This window comes from Oncorhynchus keta, unplaced genomic scaffold (genome assembly GCF_023373465.1).
Source record: "Oncorhynchus keta strain PuntledgeMale-10-30-2019 unplaced genomic scaffold, Oket_V2 Un_scaffold_12020_pilon_pilon, whole genome shotgun sequence".
NCBI classification, from domain to species: domain Eukaryota; kingdom Metazoa; phylum Chordata; class Actinopteri; order Salmoniformes; family Salmonidae; genus Oncorhynchus; species Oncorhynchus keta.
Genome location: NW_026290764.1, coordinates 172,501 through 185,000, shown reverse-complemented (window position 1 = coordinate 185,000; position 12,500 = coordinate 172,501). Strand labels below are relative to the sequence as shown.

Below are 12,500 nucleotides of genomic sequence, written 5' to 3'. Positions count from 1 at the left end.
GAGAAAGAAAGAGAGAGAGAGAAAGAAAAAGAGAGTCCCTCAGTAAAGATAACGTGACTGACTGACTGACTGACTGACTGACTGACTGACTGACTGACTGACTGTATATAGACAGACATACAGAATTAGGCCGATACCCGTTAATTATCCAAATCCAGAAAAGACACGTTAAATTCTACAACCACCTAAAAGGAAGTGATTCCCAAACCTTCCATAACAAAGCCATTCCCTACAGAGAGACGAACCTGGAGAAGAGTCCCCTAAGCAAGCTGGTCCTGGGGGCTCTGTTCACAAACACAAAAAGATCCCACAGAGTCGCAGGACAGCAACATATTAGTCACAACCAAATCACGAGAAAACAAACATATAATTACTTGACACATTGGAAAGAATGAACTTCTGCGGGATCGGTGTCGGGATCGGTTGAGCTAACATAGGCTAATGCAAATTGAATGAGGTTGTAAGTAACAAGAACATTTCTCAGGACATAGTCACATCTTATATGGGCAGAAAGCTTAAATGCACTGTCCAATTTACAGTAGCTATTACAGTGAAAGAATACCATGCTATTATTTGAGGAGAGTGCACAATTTTGAACATGAGAAGTTATTAATAAACAAATTAGGCACAATTGGGCGGTCTTGACACAAAATGTTGAACAGAAATGCAATGGTTCATTGGACCAGTCAAAAACTTTGCACATAGACAGCTGCCATCGAGTGGCCAAAATCAAAATTGCACCTGGGCTGGAATAATACAATATGGCCTTTCTCTTAAATTTCAAAGATGATGGTACAAAAAAAATACAAAAGAACGGTTGTTTTTTCATTTGTATTATTTTACCAGATCTATTGTGTTATATTCTCCTACATTCCTTTCACATTTCAACCAAATTCAAAGTGTTTCCTTTCAAATGGTACTGAGAATATGCATATCCTTGCATCAGGGCCTGAGCTACAGGCAGTTAGATTTGGGTATGTCATTTTAGGCTAACATTTTTTTTAAAGGGGCGGATCCTTATTAACAAAAAAACTGTGCAAACTAGAATGCTTCTTGGCCCTGAGAGTACACAGTGGCAGAATACCTGACAACTGTGACTGACCCAAACTTAAAGAAAGCTTTTACTATGTATAAATTCAGTGAGCATAGCCTTGCTATTGAGAAAGGCCTCCAAATGTAGACCTGGCTCTCAAGAGAAGATAGGCTATGTCCACACTGCCCACAAAATGAGGTGGAAACTGAGCTGTACTTCCTAAACTCTTGCCAATAATATGACCATATTAGAGACACATATTTCTTTCAGATTACATAGATCCACAAATAATTAGAAAACAATCCCAATTTTGATAAACTCCCATACAGTGGGGCAAAAATGTATTTTGTCAGCCACCAATTGTGCAAGTTCTCCAACATAAAAAGATGAGAGTGGCCTGTAATTTTCATCATAGGTACACTTCAACTATGACAGACAAAATGAGAAAAGAAAATCCAGAAAATCACATTGTAGGATTTTTAATGAATTTATTTGCAAATTATGGTGTAAAATGTATATTTGGTCACCTACAAACAAGCAAGATTTCTGGCTCTCACAGACCTGTAACTTCTTCTTTAAGAGGCTCCTCTGTCCTCCTACCTGTATTAATGTCACCTGTTTGAACTTGTTATCAGTATAAAAGACACCTGTCCACAACCTCAAACAGTCACACTGCAAACTCCATTATGGCCAAGACCAAAGAGCTGTCAAAGGACACCAGAAACAACATTGTAGACCTGCACCAGGCTGGGAAGACTGGATCTGCAATAGGTACGCAGCTTGGTTTGAAGAAATCAACTGTGGGAGCAATTATTAGGAAATGGAAGACATACAAGACCACTGATAATCTCCCTCGATCTGGGGCTCCACGCAAGATCTCACCCCGTGGGGTCAAAATGATCACAAGAACGGTGAGCAAAAATCCCAGAACCACACGGGGGGACCTAGTGAATGACCTGCAGAGAGCTGGGACCAAAGTAACAAAGCCTACCATCAGTAACACACTACGCCGCCAGGGACTCAAATCCTGCAGTGCCAGACGTGTCCCCCTGCTTAAGCCAGTACATGTCTGAAGTTTGCTAGAGAGCATTTGGATGATCCAGAAGAAGATTGGGGAATGGACAGATTTTGGTCAGATGAAACCAAAATATAACTTTTTGGTAAAAACTCAACTCGTCGTGTTTGGAGGACAAAGAATGCTGAGTTGCATCCAAAGAACACCAAACCTACTGTGAAGCATGGGGGTGGAAACATCATGCTTTGGGGCTGTTTTTCTGCAAAGGGACCAGGACGACTGATCCGTGTAAAGGAAAGAATGAATGGGGCCATGTATCGTGAGATTTTGAGTGAAAACCTCCTTCCATCAGCAAGGGCATTGAAGATGAAACGTGGCTGGGTCTTTCAGCATGACAATGATCCCAAACACACCGCCCGGGCAACGAGGGAGTGGCTTCATAAGAAGCATTTCAAGGTCCTGGAGTGGCCTAGCCAGTCTCCAGATCTCAACCGCATAGAGAATCTTTGGAGGGAGTTGAAAGTCTGTGTTGCCCAGCAACAGCCCCAAAACATCACTGCTCTTGAGGAGATCTGCATGGAGGAATGGGTCAAAATACCAGCAACAGTGTGTGAAAACCTTGTGAAGACTTACAGAAAACGTTTGACCTCTGTCATTGCCAACAAAGGGTATATAACAAAGTATTGAGATAAACTTTTGTTATTGACCAAATACTTATTTTCCACCATAATTTGCAAATAAATTCATCCAAAAATGTTTTGCTCATTTTGTCTGTCATAGTTGAAGTGTACCTATGATGAAAATTACAGGCCTCTCTCATATTTTTAAGTGGGAGAACTTGCACAATTGGTGGCTGACGAAATACTTTTTTGCCCCACTGTATCTATTGGGTGAAATACCACGGTGTGCCATCAGAGCAGCAAGTCTTGTGACCTTTTGCCACAAGAAAAGGGCAACCAGCGAAGAACAAACACCATTGTAAATACAATGCATATTTATGTTTATTTATTTTCCCTTTTGTATTTTAGCTATTTGCACATTGTTAGAACACTGTATGTAGTCCATGTCGCCATAATATGACATTTGACATTCTTCTGGAATGTTTGTGAGTGTAATGTTTACTGTTAATTTTTGTTGTTTATTTCACTTTTGTTTATTTTCTACTTCACTTGCTTTGGCAATATTAACATATGTTTCCCATGCCAATAAAGTCCTTCAATTAAAATGAAAAATTTAGTTGAGACAGACAGACAGACGGACGGACGGACGGACGGACGGACGGACGGGCGGGCGGGCGGGCGGGCGGACGGGACGGACGGACGGACGGACGGACGGACGGACGGACGGACGGACGGACGGACGGACGGACGGACGGACGGACGGACGGACAGACAGACAGACAGACAGACAGACAGACAGACAGAGAAGAGAAGAGGCAGCCGTCTCCTGCTGCTCTGCTGTTACAGATCCTGAGCGTAACCAATGACACCAGACACTGAGGCTTTCAGCAGCTTTGCATATCCTCCCCTGCTGCCTGTACTAACCATGTGTGTTGCCAGAGAGAGCATGGCTTTATGTGTCGAATTATGTTCCTGCAGAGCGAGTGTTCTGAATTTAAGGATTCGGGACAAGAGAAGTAAAGAGAGAGCGAGAGAGAGAAAGAGAGAGTGAGAGAGAGAGGGACGAGAAAGAGAGCAAAAGATAGAGACAGAAAACAGTGAACCAGAAAAAGAGGGAGGGTGAATTGAACACCAAAACCATCATCAATAGTACAGCGCCTAGCTGCTACGCGATCAGGCCAATTATTACCACGGTCTAGTCTGTGGTGCTGGAGACTGACAACGCTATTATCCAAAAGCAGCTTCAAAACACACACAAAGGAAGCTGTCTGTGTGTCATTGTGTTACATTGTGCTACAGTGACAGATCTTACACCACTAAATTGTGAGCGCCTGAGTAGACCTCCTTGTCCTCACACACACAGCTAGTTATAGGGGATGGGGGAGACCGTGTGGGTAGTCTCCCAGGAAACTGTTTGTGCCTCCGTTTGATGAGCTCAGAGCTGCACACACACACATTCACAAACACACACACACACACATTCACAAACACACACACACATGGATGAACGTTCACACAAACACACACACGCACAAATGGATTAACATTCACACAAACACACACACACACGCACACATGGATGAACACACACACACACACACACACACACACACACACACACACACACACACACACACACACACACACACACACACACACACACACACACACACACACACACACACACACACACTACACAGACAGTTGCGGTGCAGAGATGAATAATACTGTTGTCTGTCTGGTGGGACACGCCACTGTCCCTGGGGCGGAAGGCTGAGCACAAGGTGCAGAGCTGGAACAGCCCGACACACTGCACTGTCTCCAGGTGACTCTGTTCCCTTTATAGCACTCCTTCCCCCTCCTCACCCCCTCCCTCCTCTGTGTGGAACACACACACCTCCCCTTAGAGAAGCTTGGAGAAGAGGAGGAGGAGGGACAGAGAGGAGAGGATGAGGACTAGGTTGTGCTGCTAGAGATGTGCTACTGCAATGGAACAGCGTTGTATGCTGCTCCTGTGTTGTCTGTTCATGTCATATGTCCCATTCCTTTGAGAGAGAGTGAGACAAGCTATGTGCCCACAACATTAGGTGGTAACTGAGCTGCACTTCCTAACCTCCTGCCAAATGTATGACCATATTAGAGACACATATAATTTGATAAACAAATCAAACATTGACGAACTCCCACATCGGTTAGGTGAAATACCGCAGTGTGGCATCACAGCAGCAAGATGTGTGGCCCGTTGCCACGAGAAAAGGGCAACCAGTGGAACACAAACAGCGTTGTAAATACCAACAATATTTATCTGTTTATTTATCTGCCCCTACTATTTGTTCTACAACTATTTGCACATTGCTAAAACACTGTACATAACTGACGATAAAACACTTGAAACGTCTTTATCTTTAAAAAAAATTCAAGCGCAATATTTACTATTAAATTCAAATTGTTTTTTGTGGATGTTGTTCTGGGTTTTCTCACTTTTGTTTATTGTTTATTCCACTTGCTTCGGCAATGTAAACATGTTTCCATGCCAGTAAAGCCCCTTTGAATTTAATTGAGAGAGAGAGAGAGAGAGAGAGAGAGAGAGAGAGAGAGAGAGAGAGAGAGAGAGAGAGAGAGAGAGAGAGAGAGAGAGAGAGAGAGAGGGAGAGAGAGGGAGAGAGAGAGCGAGAGAGAGAGAGAGAGAGAGAGAGAGAGAGAGAGAGTGAGAGAGAGAGCGAGAGAGCTAGAGGGAGAAAGGGAGAGAGGGAGAGAGGGAGAGGGAGAGAGAGAGAGAGAGGGCTAATGGCTGTAATGTGATACTGAAACATGTGCTTGCATATTACAAGTAAATATTGAGTAACAATAGCCTCACAAAAACACAGTGAAAATTCCCATTAGATTTTTCATGCAGAATGACATTGACGGGATTCGGTCACAGAACATCTCAATCGACCGTTATCTCTTAACACCTCACCTATTCATCACACAAATTATCTGGTTATGTGTTTTCTTGTGCCCCGTCTATTCTGGTTTCCCCTCCAGAGGTCGTGTCCTTGCGTGGCGGGCTTGGTTTGGACGGCAGCTCACATTAACAGACATGTCTGACTCACACTGCCTCCTGCATGACCTGACAATCCCAGCTCCGCCAACAACGGGCTAGCTCTGCCAACAACGGGCTAGCTCTGCCAACAACGGGCTAGCTCTGCAAACAACGGGCTAGCTCTGCCAACAACGGGCTAGCTCTGCCAACAACGGGCTAGCTCTGCCAACAACGGGCTAGCTCTGCCAACAACGGGCTAGCTCTGCCAACAACGGGCTAGCTCTGCCAACAACGGGCTAGCTCTCTCCATCTTGAGATGGTTGAAATGGCCGCTGTATTCTAGCTTGTTCACTGTTCCCTGACCAGAGTCCAGACTCCATCTTATCTTGCCCAGAAGATATGTCCGTTGCTTAGAATCTGTCAAGGGAAAATGAATCATTTGAATGTATTTCCAGTGCAGCTGTGTACAGGTGTGTACAGCTGTGTACAGCTGTGTACAGGTGTGTACAGGTGTGTACAGTAACAAATCAAGCATTTATTTTATTTGAACATGATATTAAGTCAATTGATCTCAGACTTTGTTGTTGTGTCTCTGATCGTTCCTGGTGAGATAAAGGATGTTGGGGTTAGAGACGTGAAGGTAGAGATGTAATGTCCTGGCTCTGTGATACTAACACCCCCTCCTTCTCTCTTCTGTTTTTCTATCCCTCCCCCTCTTTCCCCATCTCCCTCTCCACTCCTTCTCTCTCTCTCTCTCTCTCTCTCTCTCTCTCTCTCTCTCTCTCTCTCTCTCTCTCTCTCTCTCTCTCTCTCTCTCTCTGTCAGAACACCCCCACCCCCGACCCCCTCCCTCCCCCCGCCCCTCTTATAGCTGGAGCCATGCAGTCGTTCAGCAGAGAGAGGAGCGGTTTCCATGGCAACCAGCCCTGCTACCAGCAGGAGCACCATGAATTATCACGCCTGGAGAGCTACCGACAACACCCCCACCACGGACAGACCAGGCAGGTCTATGAGGCGCACGCGCTGGCCACCGCTACAGGGATGCCTCCAGCGGGACCAGGGGCCGGACCTGGACCAGGAAGCGGACCCATACCTGGACCTAAGGACTGTTACAGCCAGCAGGCATACCCTGGATACCCCCAGGGTAATGGAGGTGGTGTGGGTGGTGGTGTGGGTGGTGGAGGAGGTTCGACGCCTCATGATAAGAAGGCTTACAGTGGGGGGAGCCAAGGACCTCCTCCCACTCCCCAGCATATGCAGGCGGGCGGCTACAGCAATCACATGGGCCCGGGGGGATACCCGGCCCAGTATATGAGTGAGGGCCACCTCCAGCAGTCTAAGTGGGACGACCCAGCTCAGCTAGCTCAGTACGAGCAGGAGATGGTAGGCAGGATGGAGCCAGGTCCCCCTGGGTCCTCCCAGTATCTGGACCAGAACATGCTGGCTCACTCCCAGAGCCAGTGTCACCAGCCCCACCAGGCCTCTGCTCCGGTCTACACCAGCCCACACCACCAGCCCCATCCCGCAAACCCAGGCCAGTCCCCGTTGATGTACCCCCAGAGCCACCTCCACTACCCCCAACACCCCCCGTCCCCCTTGCCATCCTCCTCCTCCTACATGGAGAAGTGCAGCCCAATGCCCCACTGTTACAAGGGATATAGTATGCCGCCCAGCTCCCAGTACACTAGGCAGATGGGCAGCCACAGTGGTCTGAAGCAGGGGGGATACCGCCCGCCACCCCAGAACAGTTACAGCTACCAACAGACTCCCTCCAGGGGTGGCTACGAGCCCCAGCCCCCACTACAAGGCATTCCCACTCCCCAGGAGACCCACCCCAAATACCAACACTTCAGCCAGCCCCAGCAGAACTACTGTCTGTCCGAGCTGTCTGTCAGATCCCCTGAGCAGTACTACCAGACATGTAGTCCCGCCTCCAGCCACTCCCCTGCACGCTCTGTAGGCCGCTCGCCCTCCTACAGCTCCACCCCTTCCCCTTTGATGACCAATCCAGAGAGCTTCCAGTACAGCCAGCCACCAATGACCCCAGGGGCGGCTTCTTCGTCCTCCTCTTCCTCAGCGGGTCTGCAGGACCAGGGCTTGCTGATGCCGCCTCGCTCCCACCCGTCCTCGTCCCCCAACGTGGCCCACCCAACCCCGCAGCACAGCTACACACAGGGGGTTTCCATGAAGGAGCGCTTCTCTGAGAAGCTGCTTGCCAACCCCAGCCTGTGGAGCCTGAATGCCCTCACCTCTCAGGTGGAGAACATCTCCAACAATGTGCAGCAGCTGCTGCTCTCCGAGGCCATGGTCGCCAACAAGAAGGGGGCCAAGCGCAACAGCATTGGGAGCAGTGGAGGCAGCTCCTCCAAGAAGGAAGAGGTTTACAAAGGAGTGCCAGGAGGCCCCGAGGGTCAGCACGGTGGGGGTCCCATGCAGGACCCCTACAGCACCAACCAGCACCAGCTCGTCCCCATGGAGATGCAGGAGGGGGGGTACTCCAGTAGTTCTGACGAGCAGCTGGAGAGGGGGTACTACTACTGCGGCCAGGGCAGGAGCCCAGCTCAGGCCCCCAACAACACACACTTGGGCCTGGACACGGCCTCATCCTGCTCCATGACCTCTCCGGATGACATGTCCACCCGGTCTGGTGACTCTGTGTCCGGCCTGCAGAGCGTGGCTTCCAGGGACAACATGACCCCTGACCCCAGGTCACAGGGGGGACACGAACCCCGACAAACCCCCATGAAGAGCGTGGGGGATGAGAGGTCCCCCGTGAGTGTGACGATTCCCAGCCCCATGAAGCAGGAGAGCCAGTCCCCTCCAGACATCCAACGTCTTGGCTTGCCACTGAAGGAAAACTTTGAGGAGTTGGCCTGGACAGAGAAAATAGCAGACTACGAGGATGATGGCGTGAAAAAGACCTCCGACAGCGAGAGTGACCGCAGAGCCAGCGATAATGTCACAGATACCTCTGAGAAGCGGGAGAAATGGCCAGAGGACGAGAAAGGACCAGCACTGTATAGCAAGATCAACAAAGCAGTGACCGAGGGAAAGAGCTACTGCTACGACGAGAACATGTACCACAAGATACAAAACAAATATGACCGAGGCAAAGGGGACTCGGCAGATAAGTCCCCAAGCTTCTCAGACTCCAGCCACAAGGGAGACCTGGGCCAGGAGATGAAATCGGAGGCCTTCAAATCCGAATCTCCCACTGACTCTGAGAGCTCAGTGAAGACATCCCCCTATATTTCCAGGGGTGACCTTGACCAAGATCAATATTTAACAGAGAAGGAAGACAGCTCGGAGAACACATCCCCTACCCCGCGGGACGAGGCTTTGGACCAGAGGCTCTCCGCCTCAGAGAAGAGAGAGAGCAGAGAAGAAGAGGAGGAGGATGAGGAGGGGGAGGAGGAGAGAAACCAGAAGTCCATATCTTCTCCTCTGTCTGCTGAGGAGAGAGAGAGAGAAGAGAGTGAGAGCCTGCCATCAACTGAGAAGGACCTCAACAATATAACGAGCCCACAGGAGGAGCCTTCTGGAGAACTGTGCAGCAGAACAGAAGGCCAGAGCCTGGCTGAGCCTCAGCCTTACAGTAACACAGAGTCTGCAGAGACAGAAAGCCAAGCAGCACAACCGGATGCAACAGCAGCAGCAGCAGAATCCCCAGAAAGTGGGTCAGCCATTTGTGACACTCCACCCCAGTCTCACTCAGCCATGATGGTTTTCTCAGCTCTCAGCGAGATAGCAACACCTCCAGCTCCGTCTCACACCAGGGACCATATTGATCACAGCGATTCCAACGTGCTGGAGCCTGACTCCCCTCAGCTGCCGGGGAAGTCCATACTGCACTCAGCGCCCTCCTGGGCCAACACCCCACCCTCGCCAAAGAAAGGTGATGAGGACATGGAGCCGGGCATCAGCTGCCCAAGCGCTGTGACCCCCTCAGCCAAGCCAGAACCCGTGGCCCCATCTGCACACCCGCAGGCTTTCGGCCGGAAGCACAGCCGAGGCAGGAGGAGACTGATGCACTCAGGTGTGGAATTCAGGAGACAGCTGAGTGTGGAGAGAGAGGGGGAGAGTGCCCCCTCGCCACCGCAGAAACCCTGCATGCCCTCCAGCAAGAGTGCTCTGTTCTCCGATCAGCTAGACATGGCCGCTCACCAGGACATAATCACAACGAGCGAGACACCCAAACTGCTTGTTGAGGGCTCCCGCTCCAGAATGTGCACTCGCTCATTCAACGCGCAGGACACTCCTCCTAAGGATCCCCAGCCCCCTGAAAGACGGAAACCAGGGCGGAAACCAGGTTCGAAACCAGGCCCAAAACCAGGCCCGAAGTCAGGGTTAAAACCAGGGCCTAAACCAGGACTAAAACCAGGGCCAAAACCAGGTTCAAAGCCAAGTCTTAAACCAGGACCAAAACCAGGTTTGAAACCCGATTCGAAGCCCAGCCCAAAACCAGGTTTAAAACCTGGGCCTAAACCAGGCCCAAAAACAGTTCTAAAACCAGGGCCTAAAACGGGTCCAAAACCAGGACCAAAACCTGGTCCAAAACCAACTGAAGGAGCACCCCGTGGTCGTCCCAGGGGTACGGGCTCTAAGTCGAAGTTGGCAGAACAGGAAGGTCCCATTCAACCCATAACAGCGGGTCCAGGAAGAGGCCAGAAGAGCTTGAGCATCAACAGTCAGCAAGGTGATGGGAAACAGGAAGTGAAAGCTCCAGGTAAGGACGGAAAGAACATGGTCCTGAGATCCAGAAAGCCCCCCCAGGATAAGCTTCCAAAGGAAAAAGAGAAGGCGCAATCTGAGGGAATCCTGACTCAAACCCTGACAGGTATAACAAAGCCCAATGCAGTGTTACAAAATGAGGAACGTATGAGCATAGAGCCAGCCATCCCTGTCTTTCCTAACCAGACAGACACAAGTATAACAGACACCAGTGTAACAGACTCCAATAAACCAGACACCAGTGTAACAGACACCAGTAAACCAGACACCAGTGTAACAGACACCCGTGTAACAGATGTCAGTGTAACAGACACCAGTAAACCAGACACCAGTGTAACAGACACCAGTGTAACAGACGTCAGTGTAACAGACACCAGTAAACCAGACACCAGTGTAACAGACACCAGTGTAACAGACACCAGTAAACCAGACACCAGTGTAACAGACCCCAGTAAAACCAACAGCAGTATAACAGACACCAGTAAACCAGACACCAGTGTAACAGACACCAGTAATCCGGACACCAGTAAAACCGACACCAGTGAAACCGACACCATTGCAACAGACGTCAGTGTAACAGACACCAGAGTAACAGACACCAGTCTATCAGATCCCAATGTAACAGACACCAGTGTAACAGACACCAGTGTATCAGATCCCAATGTAACAGACACCAGTGTAACAGACACCAGTGTAACAGACACCAGAGTAACAGACACCAGTGTATCAGATCCCAATGTAACAGACACCAGTGTAACAGACACCAGTGTAACAGACACCAGCGTAACAGACACCAGCATAAAAGACAACAGTGTAACAGATACCAGTGTAACAGACAACAGTGTAACAGACATTAGTATACCTGTCGCTCCACCTGAGAAACCTAAAGAACCAGCTGTAGCTGTACCTCTTGAAACTGCACCTGTAACTCCACTCAAAAGAAAACCCAGTCCTCTGCCTCTAGAGCCGCCGGTGAAGAAAAAGCGAGGTCCAAAACCAAAACCAAAACCACAACAGCCCCAGCCTGAAACTCCCCATTCTGACCAGGTCAACCAGCCTCCATTAGTCAAACCCAAGGAGATGGGTGTCCGAGGGCCCAAGAGAAGGCTAAAGAGAGGCAGACACATCAAGGCCTCTCTGATCACTGTGCTGGCCAAAGATAACCCTCCTCCCACAATGGCTGACGGTGATGTGGTTAGTGAAATGCCCAGTGTCCCTTCTCAGTGTCCCACTAAAACCAAGTACCTCCCCCCGCGCAAAGGCAGGGGTCTGAAATACGAGGCCATGGTTCAGAAAATAAACTCGGGCACCGGTTCGAAGAAACACCCGCCAACACCACAGCCCGAGAGCACAGAGGCGACAGTAGATGAAGTGACGTCAAAGCCTGTGTCGCTGCCCGTCTCGGAGGAGAGCGAGGCCCCAGTGGCGGCGGTGAGCGCCCCTGATGTGTCACGGGAGGAGTTAGCAAGGGACGTGGGGAGCTCCACGGGGGCCCAGAACACAGAACAGGAGAGAAGGGTGCAGCAGAACACCGGGGAGGGGGTGCAGCCTGAGCCACTCCCATCAGGGGTGCCAGACGCTGCAGCGGCGAGTGGCGCCAACAAACCCACCAGGACCAAGAGGAGGAAATGGGCCATGGTAGAGAGCACGGACGCCACGGTGGTCGCCATGGAGACGGGGAGCCTGATCATCAACACGCCGCGGCTGGCCAAGCAGAGGGCCATCAAAAACAACCACGAGATGCACCTGAAACAGAGGAGGAGGAAGAGGAAAGGAGGACAGCCTTCAGAGGGGCCTGTGGCTGACGAGGAGGTAGAGACAACAACAGCAGAACAGCAGACAGAGACACCCACTGACACAGCGTTAACAACAACGCCCGCTCTACCAGCCGGCCCAGGTGAGATCACAGACAGGCCGCAGGTGATCGCCACAGAAATGATCCAGCCGCCTCCCTCCAAACGAGGGAGGAAGCCCTCTTCATCCCCCTCCAAAAAGAGAGGGAGAGCACCAGGTGAACAGCAGAGCAGCAAACCTCTGAGGGTTCACAAAAAACCTGGTCCTAAAAAGGGAATCAAA

General features: G+C 50.1%; 1 protein-coding gene across 5 annotated transcripts in view; it reads left to right on the top strand.

Moving 5' to 3' along the window:
• Positions 1–6,544: 6,544 nt before the first annotated feature.
• The window catches only part of LOC118382332 (retinoic acid-induced protein 1), a 22,270-nt gene continuing 16,314 nt past the window's right edge, over positions 6,545–12,500 (top strand). For all 5 annotated transcript variants that reach the window (XM_052513465.1, XM_052513464.1, XM_052513462.1 and 2 more), the window contains exon 1: positions 6,545–12,500. This exon is cut by the window's right edge and continues 993 nt beyond it. In XM_052513465.1, the coding sequence (XP_052369425.1) occupies positions 6,573–12,500 (5,928 nt within the window). In that variant the 5' untranslated portion in view covers positions 6,545–6,572.